The following is a 12,052-nucleotide window of genomic DNA, read 5'->3' as shown; positions in this document are numbered from 1 at the left end:
AGAACTCAGTATTTTACAGAAAAAGCCTCCATTTATTGTCCAGCCTATTTCAGTGAAAGTTATAGCACAGTCTGCTGTCAGGAGAGGACTGATTCACTCTGTGCAGATATGGAAAATCAGTCCATCAAAAAAAAAAGGGGGGGAAAAAAAGCCAATTTTTAAAGGAGTTAATTTTTTTTTCTTTCCTTCCTTTCTTTCACCACACAGTAGACTTTTCAATCTGACAGACAAGTAAAACTTCATAGTGGTAACGCATTACTTTTCCTGAAAGTGCTATTAATATAGAATGTGAACAATACTCTTGAAAGCATAAGTTCCCACATAAGAAACTCATCAGGAACCTACTGCTAACAATATGAGCAACACATACTATCTGACCAACATCAGTGTCTCAGCCTGGGAGACAGAGGGGCCAAAGGCACCTCAGCTGGCCCTGACAGACACAGCCACCAATCCCAGGTCCCTCAGACTGCTGAGCTGGTGCTGACACTGGTGGCAGAACTCCTTGAGCATCAGCACAAGGTGTATAGAGCCCCTGGGCAAGAGTTCCCTGTGTTGTCACACGTGTACTCAGCCTTCTGTGGTGTGTGGCACAGGGCTGCCTGTACAGCTCACTGCCCATCCCATACAGCCCACTGCCCTGCCTGTACAGCCCACTGCCCTGCCTGTATATCCCACTGCCCTGCCTGTACAGCCCACTGCTCTGCCTGTACAGCCCACTGCCCTGCCTGTACAGCCCATTGCCCTGCCTGTATATCCCACTGCCCTGCCTGTACAGCCTACTGCTCTGCCTGTACAGCCCACTGCCCTGCCTGTACAGCCCACTGCTCTGCCTGTACAGCCCACTGCCCATCTCATACAGCCCACTGCCCTGCCTGTACAGCCCACTGCCCATCTCATACAACCCACTGCCCTGCCTGTACAGCCCACTGCCCATCTCATACAGCCCACTGCCCATCTCATACAACCCATTGCCCTGCCTGTACAGCCCACTGTCCATCCTGTACAACCCACTGCTCTGCCTGTACAGCCCACTGCCCTGCCTGCTCTCAAGAGCCAAAGGCAATGTTGTGACTCTGCTCAGTCTCCAGGTGCCAGGAGCGTGTGAGGCAGGTGCTTATTTTAACCACCTACCATTTGCTGTTTCATCCCATGTAATTTAAGGGCAAGCTCTGCAGCAGTCTGGGCAGGCCTTCCCTGCTGTACTTAAGTGTCTGTGGTGTCACTGCTGGTCCAGCACCAACTCCAGGTCACACGCCAAGGGTTTCAGCTTTGCAGGGGTCGTGTGTTACCCCCAGCCCCTTCCATTTCAGCTTAGAACGATGTGCTTTCACAAGTATTAACACTCAGCTTCGCAGGATTAACTTTGAGGTGACAGGAGAAGCTTTATATCAGTTCACACAGTGAAAACCTATTCCAGAAAAGGTCTTTAAGTGAACGAGTAACTATCAGTAATAAGCAAATTATCTGCTCAGATACAGAGTTCTGGCTAATACTGGATTTACATTACAACGACTGTAATCTAAATGTAATATGTTGCTTCTCTGTTAGAGTCAGCTTGCACTGTCAAAGCCTTTGCTTCTCTTTCAGTGGTATGTGCTGCAGCTTTAACAGCCGACGTGTAAAGTTTGTGGTACATGGAGAGCACAACGTGGTGTTATTTCAGCCCTCAGAGAAGGATCCTCCCCAAAAGCCAATGACTGCACTGAACAAGCCTGCCAAACGCCCGTCTCTCCTCCCTCTTACATACAGAACACCTTTCAAACAGCTTTTTGTCTAGGGCAGTGGTCAGATATCTCATAATATTGTTCCTCATGAACCTGTTACCCATCCGCTGCTCGGCATCAGGCAGCCCCGGGCAGGTCAGTGGCTGCAGAGCACACATCGGACGCACTTGGAATGCTGCTGAAGCCCATCTGTTCCACGCAGCAGCGAGCACGGCGATATCTCTGCTCCTCAGGAGCGGCAGCGGAGAACTCGTCTATTGTGCTTTAATTAGCAATAACCCCAGCCCGGAGGGGAAGTGTGAGGTTTGGCTTTGCCACCTGCACCAGGGGGCCGAGGTGGGAGCCCCCAGACTCCCCCAGCACTGCAGCACGGGGAGAGCCACCCCCCCAGCGCCCCGGCACCGCGCACCAAGTCAACTCACAGGATCTCCAGGTCGCGCAGGGCTCGGAAGGCTCCATCTTCGATGCAGCTGATCTGGTTGTTGTCCAGTTGCCTGCAGGAAGGAAGGGAGAGGAGGATGAAGGCTGGTAACGGGCAGAGCTGTTTCAGAGCGCCAGGTTGGGGCTTCCCCGTCACCGAGGTGTCCCTCCACCCCCTCGCAGCGCCTGCTCAGCTGCCACGCTGCTGCTGGGGCTCTGCTCGCGGCTGTCTGACAGCGCTGCACGATGCCGCACACTGAAGCCTGTCAGGTCTCAGTAAATATTAATTGCGTCTTTTTTTTTTTTTTTTTCCCTCCTTCTTTTCTTTTTTTTTTTTTTTTTTTTTTTTAAGGCAGAAGGGAGTAATTTCATTACATTAGGGCATCCAATCCATTATGAGCTTTTACCGTCATGTCACTGAAACAATTTCATTAAGCTAAAGGCCTGTAAATCATTGGAGGTCACTGTGCTGCCCTCCGTGACCTCCCAGAATGCCGTTTTTTCTTTTACTGGAAGTTGGAGTCCTCTGTCCTGACAGTACTAAATCTCCAGGCTTTATCTACCCAAGAGCTGTGAGAGTGCATAGGGAATATACCAATTCCAAATTAGACTCAACTAATCTAATTTTATAGTCTTTTTATTATTCTAAGCACCAAATGTCTGTGGTGGTTCGATGCCTCTCTGCATTGTTACTGGTCCCATCTGGTAGCCCGTTCTATTGAAAGATTTCTGACTAAATACAGATCCTGTCTAACTGCATCAGGGAGAGCAACCCAGTGACAAAAAGCATTATACACATGTACACTTAAACCACTATTTTGCTTCAAAATGTGTAATTTAATATTTGGATGGCAGAGTTCTCTCATTTGTCTCCCTGTATGCGCATGATTTAAATGTGTTTTGCAATACATGTGGACACAGCAGTGCAGCTACATCTGTCTCTTTTGCTTAAAAAAATTAAAGTTGGAATTTAAAATTCAGTGATTACATTTTCTGACATCTGATCCCTTAAATTTTACGCTTAAAGAAATAAAATTACATATCTAGCCACGTCTAAATAAAATATCTGCATTTCATGAAAAAATAGAGGCAAGCTCCTGACTTTATACGATATTGCCCTTTGCACAGCATAAACTTTAGATCTGGTGAAGCAGAGATCTTTTGTACTGTGCATGTAAAATATTATGAACAAAGATTCAAAGATTGCATTGCTGTGCCTGTTTTCTAATATATATATATATATATATATATATATATATATGGAAATATAGCAAATATATTACACCCATGTACAATATAGTTGTATAGTTTGACCAGCTTCTTTCCATTTATTTGCTGCATCTAATTTTTGCTCTACATAGAGATTTGTTATCTTACTATATACAACAGAGCACAGACAGAGCAAATACAATCTTTATGAATTCCTTTAAAGACTGAGTTTGATCTACTAACACTGAACTTTTCAGTATGTATATACTTGACACCTATGGGAAACTCACCCTTTGTGCTGTAGTGTGGTGTCAATGAACAGCATGTTTTTTATGATTTAAAGCACAGGAAAACCCATAGACACTCTAAGGTCTACTAAAAAGCTTAGGAAGCATAAAGCCCAACTAGAGTTTCTCATAGCTCTTGTAACTTTGGAGAACTTTGTGAATTTGGCAAAACTCCAGCAATGTCTCCTATACCGATGGACAGCGGGACAATCATCCAAAAGGGATTTCTCTGTAAGAGTTCATGCAGAGTATAAATGCATGTGTAAGTAAATATGTATACATACATATTTACGTTCTCTCTGTTTCTCTGACCATCTAAGAAAGATGCCAAAACCTCTATATTTTTGAATGCTGGGACAACCTTCAGCTGCTGAATGGCTTCTTCTGATATCCCTGTTTAATTGTGTGGGTTGTCAAAAATTTGTGGCTCAAACAGAAAGGATGGTGCATTTTCAAGAGGAATAAACTCCAAATGAGTTCAATATATCACTGTTATATTTATATATAATGACTTATATTTATATTTACTGTTTATATTTATATTTAACTGTTTGACTAAGTATTTTACACTTAGCTTTACTAAGCATAAAGTTGGCACATGCTAGCACGATGAAGAGAGAGAGCTCAACTTGAGAATCACCTCTCCCTCTCCTACGGGAAGCACTGTGTACTGTGTATTTTTATTTGAGTTATAATATTGATTTTTCTGTCAAATACACTAAAATAAGCAAATAAACCCAGTGTGCTAGTCACAAAGCCTTCTGATTAAAGGGCTTCCTATGTGGGTATTGGGTTTTTTTAAAAAAACACTACTCTCATAGATTGATTTCTGCTGAAGAAGCGTAATGATCATCTTAATCATATTTCCAGAGGTCCAATCATGCTGGTGCTAACAACCAGGTTTAGTCTGTGTGATCAATGCACAGGACACAGCAAGGGAAACCTCCAGATGCTCAGAGGACACACACTTAGCAGGATGGTCAGTAAATAGGGAAAATATTCATCAGTGAGGCACCCTGGTTCTGTGGCCCATGAACTAAGTCTGCAGAGTCTCTGGGAGAGATGCACACATTTGGTGTTCCTCTGTCCCAGAGCTCATGTCTCCTGATATCTATCACACCAACACTTTCACATCTGCCTATAATGCAAAGCATGAGAATATCTTCTCAAAAGGAATAGAACTGTTAGTTGTCTTAAAATCAGGCCATGGTTTGTTTTAAGACCCTCCACCTCCCAATTTATTTCTCCATGTGTAAAGATGGAAATCCTGTTCTGTGCATCTGTACAACACTCTGGTGAGCGGTTCAGTCGAGACTAGAGATTTGAGAGTTCAAAATCAAAACACTTTCTTCTTTCCAAGACAACGTGTTAAGTTCAAGATTTGGGAAAACTTTAGGTGAAGTCTTACAGAAAGGCAAAGGCAGGTGTTCAGCACATACTTTTACACCCATGAAGACAAAATAAACCCCCTGTGATGTGGGCCAGCAGCCAGATCACATACCCAGTGTGGGTAGGCTGTAGGAGGGGCAGAACAGGCACGCCTAACATTTGTTAAGAGGAACATCTTACCTGAATAAAACTAACCATATGCAGAGAAAGTAAAAATTCAACTTAAACGAAAAAAAAAAAAAAGGACAAAAAGCCAGTATTTCAGAACAGGTGGCACAGACATTTCCCTGAGGAACAGGTGACACCGCTCCCATTTCTCCATCTCTGCCTTCTGAACGGAGCACTCACACACACAGAGCACAAGGCAGCCACCTGAGACACAGGTCAGCTGCTCCAGGCTTACAGGGAAACTTAAAAAATGGTCTTGGCCAGCAGAAGCCTTGATTCAGATTTAAATGCCACCTCTACTTGTCAGCACTCACAGCTGTTCCAGAAAAACTTTTCCTGAAGATTACAAACAGGACGTTACGTTCACAGAGGTGCAATGTATTGGTGACTAAGGGTCAGACGACAAAAAACTCAGATTTAAGGCAATTTTAAAATGGACAAAATCACTTTTCATACACCTCCATTTACTCCTGCCTTTTGAAAGAATAAAGCCTTTACTGCCTTTTGAAGGAAGAGAGCCGTAAGCTCAGATTTTATCTAAAACTACTAAGTGATTCAACTGCCTCTGAAGAAAACAGTGTTCTCAGGCTGAAAAAGTGAGCCACTGCATTTAAAAGAGGCTGAAGGATGAATGAAACCACAATCACTGAGCTGTGTGAAACAGCCAGGTAGTGGCACATTATAAGAGATACAAGCCAAGGCATAAACAAATAAACACCACCGAGCTTTGAACTTCTGAGTTTTGCAAAGTGACACGGATAACTAACTTTAATTTGGGTGAAAGTGTTTGGGTTAAATGCCAAATCTCTCACGGATCACACACAAAGAACTGGACTTGGTGACGTGTCCAGAACAGGTCCTTGCTCCAATGTCAGTGAGCTGAGATCCCAGCCTGGGAAACCCAGCAGCTCCCTGTGATTGAATTATCATCCCTGACCTCACCTAAGAGGCTCCAGGGATCCCAGATCTCCATGACAGGCAATTAGCAACCAGACAATGTGAACAGATAACAAAGAGCAATACCAGAAGACCTCAGAGAAGGGAGCAAAGCACTCAAGCAAGGAAAATATTGAATGGGCAAATGGGATTTAGGTGGAGTGTGACACAGACAAATGCTTATAAACGATGCAAGAATTTATGAAACCATTCAGAGGAAAAAGCATCTTTCACAGGGTAGAGCTATAATACATAAAGCCACACGTATTATGATCTGCCTCGAAGCAGGGCTCAACACCTACAGTCAGTTTTTACTAAAAAGCAGGAGAATTATGTGACTAAATTGTATGCAACTGATTGATCACTGTCAAACTTAAAACTGATGTTTCTTTCAAAAACCAAAACATCTTGGATACAAATCACCTTTCTAAGAAATGAGGAATGTGTCCTAATGGATTTATGTCATGGGAGAGCCTATGGCTTGGCCAAGGCACCACTTTAAATGTCTAAAACATTTCCCTGACAGAGTATAACAGCAGCTTATCCATCCAGACTTGTGCATTATCCACCCAACACAAGAGTTACATTTACAATAATATTCATAAGGAATAGGGTTTTACAATGTTGATATTCTTTTGCCATTTGAAATAATCCTTTAAATACTGAGCCCTGAAGGTTTTGCTCACAACAATAAGGAATATTTAATTTTCAAATGCATTTGAGAGGCAAAAATCCCCAGCAACAAAGCTGATATAATTGTTATCATGTTACTAGCTTTAAAAACATAAAACTATTCTAAAATATTAAAGAATTCAAGTCATGCAGGGTGAAATTTTCCAAAACTGAAATAATCTCATCTTTTACTAACATTAAAAATCAGTTAGTGTTTAAAACCCTACATTTATATTAGTAGCAAGGTTTCCTCACAGTACACCAACTAACCTGTGCCTATATAAGAGCTTTCAGTATTTTTTCTCCAATTAGCCACACTCACATTCATGAAGAACAGGCCCTTCAAGCACCAACATTTCACAATAATGGACTATATAAGCAGTGTTTTGTACTTTATTTAGTGAGGGATTTTTTTTTTATTTTGAAACACTATCAAGGCCACTACAGAACTCAAGTGCTAATCTGTTGTTTAATTATACTGTGACAGTAGTTAAATTACTACAACCTCTTCCTATATTTTGCCCAAAAATCTAGTTAAATATTGAAATAAAAGCCTGCATTAACAAGTATCATAATAAATAGTGTTCAGGTTTCTTTGCTTCTCACATTTCCCATGTTTAGCATAAAAAAGCAGTGTTATAACAGCTGCATCTTTAAGAAGGTTCTGCAGTTACAGATACAAAATTACTGTTATAGATGATATCTACTGTTGTAGATCTGAATTTAGGCAAGAGCCATTACCTCATCAATAAAAGACTTACATTTTTAACCAGAAATATCCATATTAAAGGTATCTCTAAAGTATGTAAAGGAATTGTCAACAGTCATTTCACAGGAAGGCAAATTCACTGTAACTTATTATAGAATCATTGTTAGAAAAAGAATTAATTTTGTTAATTATACCTCCAAAATAACCTCTGCTTGGACAACATTTTTCCCAAACCTTTTCTATTTCATTTCTAATACAGACTGCTGGGTCTCTGCCATCCCTTTCCTGTAAAGTTCACACTATCACACTTAAGCTCTTTAATAACCTGTAAGAATTAGATACACTCTATAACATTTAATGTCCTAGTATAAGTTCAAGAATATTAAAATCTCAAAGGATAGTGACACCAACACATCTATGTAAAATTTCTCACATACCAACCTAAAGTCCTTATCCTCAAATTAATTGATAAGGAAGCCCCAATAAATGGGAAAAGATGGTTCTTTTAAGTAGCATTAAATTCAATTACACTAAAATAATATGAAGTTCTTTCAAAGTGGCTTTTAAGGCATTTTTTCACATTTAATTTTTACTCTATTGATGCTTCATTAAAATCATTCTATAAGAGCTTGCTTATATTAGAAAATTGAAAAAATTGATACAGCTGCTGTGATCAAGCTGCAATCTCTCCCTCTGAGATTTTTACATGTGTTCCAAAATTCCTTTTATTTTGTCTCCCAAGGATGTGGTTTTGCCAAAAGCCACAGTTGAAGCTTTTGTGCAGAAACAGCTCATCTGCCTGAAATAATTGGGCACAGTCACATTCTTCAGTTTTCACACCCGACCTCTGCTGCCGGGTTGTTAAATTCAAAGAGGGAGGGACATCTGACTTGAAGGGGAAGAGTTGCTTATAAATAATTATTCTGCAGACTATTCAAAAATATTAAATATTTACTCTGAGTATTTGTACTACATAAACTCACAAATCAAAATGCTGCTGTCAAAAACGAGCCATCAGATCAGCTTAAAGCAAAACCTGAGTGGCAAACGGACATGGAGACTACTCCTGCCACTTCCCACAAGGACAAATACACATAAACCCAAGATTTTCTTTCAATATCAGGTGCTTTAGAAGAATTTTTTTTTCTTTTTTTAACTCTCTCTGGTTGCTGATGTAACAAATAGTGCATACCAAGCACAGAAATGGCTGTCTCCATAGCAATTGGGGCAGGTTTTGTGGTTTCCTTAGTTACTCTTGACTGATAACCATCTGTTGTTCTCCTCTGCCATAGCCCCAAAGGGGAAAAGGGGAAGAAATGAGGAAGATAAAATGGGTGTTCGAGAATACCAAAGTTATTTACTGTGGTGGTTTTTACACTTTTAGAAGGTTTGCACCTCCTTAAATTCTTACTTATTGTTATTTTCAGTTCACAAGTATCAAATACCAAATGTAAAGAAAAGTTCTACCTCCAAAATGTTACTAATCAGTTACCTTATTAATAGGAAATCATAACAGGGAATCAGACTAGGAATATTAACAGGGATTCATATAATTTGGGATGTTAGTATGAAACTGGAAAATGCGAAACCAAGGCATTTATATAGAAAAAAAATCAGATATTTAATCTATGTCTAGTAGAAATTTTTAATGTACAAAGAGGGGTGGAGAAGGTGCAGGTGGTCACACCCACCCGTCCCAGGTGGAATGGGATCCCTAAGGAAGTGGTACCTCCCACCCCTGACCTGCAGCGATGCCTGAGCTCTGTTTACACATTTGTGGCTGTTGTTTCTATCAAACCTGGAGCTTCTTGCTCCTCTCCAGGGAGGGGAAGGGAGACAGAGGTGCAGTGAATCCACAGGGCCCAGGCTGCTGTGCCTTGAGGACACCAGAGAACCTCATCCCACCGCCCACAGCAGGAGGCTACACGTGCCCTGTGAGCAAGGCCAGTGTTTACACAGGCTCAAGGACCATCATGGCATCACTTCTGTGGAACTAACAGCACATAAGCCGTGCTCATTCTTGAAGGCAAAACAAATAAGCCCCCACAGGCGAGCTGTTCCAGCTGATCAATGCCGGGCCATCAGCCGGGATTTGGGTTTTCTTCTTGAAAATGATTCCGTGTGTACTTTCCGAGCCGTAACAAATTCATTAGGCAACCAAAACCTAAAAAAAAGGGAAGGCACAGAATGCTTCATCCCTTCCTATTAAAAAGTGTATCAGCTGCCAGTTGTCAGGACAGACAAGGTTTGTTTGGAGCTACCAGTATTTCTAAGATGGGCTCAGAGGGGTGCAAGAAACTTTCTGGAGCGATGCAAGGCAGGGTTAGTGCCCTTCTGGTTCTGCACACAGCACAGGAGAGGAGATGTTCTGCACATGGATGACATTCCTGCTGCTCTGAGGACACCCCTGCAGGGCTTCCCTGGGAATGCCCGTGAGCCCAGCTCTGCCCAGGGCTGTGCAGAGCTCAGCAGGAGCCCCCAGGTTGGTTATTCAACAGGGTCGCTTAGCAAAAGGTGTATTAATTTTGGCATTTTACTGTTTACACATTTGTATCATTAATAATTTTAAAAAATCAGGTTTGAGAGGAAAATTACGGCTCTCCTGCTTTTGAGAGGCTTTGACTTGATGAGCAATGACCTGAGGAGCAGAGGCTGTGGTGGAGAATGAACAGAACCCCTGGCACAGGGAAGGTGAACGTGCCAGAACCTGGACTCCAGTAATTCCTGTTTTACACGGTTAAAGGAGATGACAGAGCAAAAACAAATCTGGACATTTGATCTCCAGACATCTGTCCCCTCTGAAATCCCATAGTACATTGGATTAATTCTATCACCCACAGTCATACAATGACCTGAGATATGTATTTTCTAGCCCTTAAGACACAAATTAGGAGGAAGGAATACCAAACCAGCAAATGCTGTGAGTAAAGTCACGGCAGAGTGACTTGCTGCATGGCTGGTAAATTTGGGCAAACCAGTAGGTTTTTGGATTTTGGTGATTTTTTTTTTTTTGTTAACTATAAAATTCATATTAAAACTTTGTGGATGAATATAAGCTTGCACTTATAAATGGTAGTTTCTTAGTATAATACACCAATAAATTTTCAACTGGATCCTGGTTTATCAGATTGTTTAAAAAAAAAAATTAAAAACAGGCAGTTAAAGCTAGAGAAGGAAGCACAGTTCTGAATATCTCAGTGCCCCATTTTAGGGATTTTATTTGTTTTTTTAGTAGGGTTCTATTCAGCTCCTCAACATTTAAGAGATGCTAAAGTAACAACTATATCCCACAGTCACCAGAGCATAGTTAATGAACACTACATATTTCAAGATGCTGCATTAGTTTTAGATAACTCTGGTAGGGGTTTCCAGTACTGCTCATGCTTAACACAGGTTCAGAAGTCTTTCTAAGGGGTTTCAAAGCAGGCCATTCCAGCTTTAACCCAGCTGTGGGCTCTGATTTTAGGAGAGCAAGTGCCACTCCAGATGATTAAAGGTGAGGGGTGTAAGAGCTGTGCTTCCAGGTTTGTTTGTTTTCCCCCTTTTCTCCAATACTGATCAGGCAACAGCAGCTCACTTTTGAGTCATGGAATTTATCTCATTCTAGTGGTTTCTGCTGTAAAATTTGCCACTGAAAAATAACAAAAAAACCTATAAAAATAGTGTTTTAATTACTTTAAGACAAGGAGTCATTTGGCTTAGTTATATCTTTGTGTCATTAATTGGGTACCTGTCTGAGTATTATCAGAGGTTTTGTTTTTAACATACAAATGCTCCTAAACAACATGCAGCTCCAAATTCTGACTCCTCATCCTGTTTGGATGCTTTGCAGGCACATGATTTCTCAGGCCAGCTGAGGAAGAGTAGCAGACTCAAGTACACCATATAACCACATAACATCATATATAACATCATATAACCACATATAACATCATATAACCATATGTAACACCATATAACCATATATAACATCATAACATCATATAACCATATATAACATCATATAACCATACATAACATCATATAACCACACTCCTGTGCTGTTTCCCTCTTACTGATAGAAAACAAGGCTGGCAACAGATACTTAAAACATTTGAAATTTGTTTTCCAGTCGTTGCTTCAACGCACATGCAATGTCCTGACCCCCTGATTTTAAGTCTTTCTGTCTGTCATTTCTTAGCATCACATCTCATTCTGCAAGCCAGATGTGTGGCTGACTTGTAATCACTCCTAGATAGGCATATGGGTGAGTTTAGATGAGTTGGTGCTAAGGGTGGGAGAGAGACATTCGAATTCAGCCTGAACCTTCTGAGCTTTTAAGGCATTTACATCAAACTTCATTCTCACTGCTCAAGGCAATGAATTCAAATTCCCCATCCCAGGTCCCACTGGAATTACTTCTTATAGTCTGACTCTCTACCTCATTGCCACAAATTTGCTTGTTCTCCTACATGATTTCAAACAAATAAGTTAACATAATGTGTGCTTTGGATTTCTGCCTTATCCGCTTCTGCTACAAAAACCTCACTGAAAGG

The 12,052-nt window shown here is 41.2% G+C and overlaps 1 protein-coding gene across 1 annotated transcript in view; it reads right to left on the bottom strand.

Annotated features, from left to right (window-relative positions):
• Positions 1-12,052, bottom strand: part of SLIT3 (slit guidance ligand 3) — a 481,232-nt gene that overhangs the window by 210,191 nt on the left and 258,989 nt on the right. The window contains 1 exon segment of the mRNA XM_032702926.1: positions 2,150-2,221. Within this exon segment, the coding sequence (XP_032558817.1) occupies positions 2,150-2,221 (72 nt within the window).

This window comes from Chiroxiphia lanceolata, chromosome 15, assembly GCF_009829145.1.
Source record: "Chiroxiphia lanceolata isolate bChiLan1 chromosome 15, bChiLan1.pri, whole genome shotgun sequence".
Taxonomy (NCBI): domain Eukaryota; kingdom Metazoa; phylum Chordata; class Aves; order Passeriformes; family Pipridae; genus Chiroxiphia; species Chiroxiphia lanceolata.
Note: the sequence above shows the minus strand (reverse complement) of the source record. Positions and strands in the feature narration are given on the sequence as shown.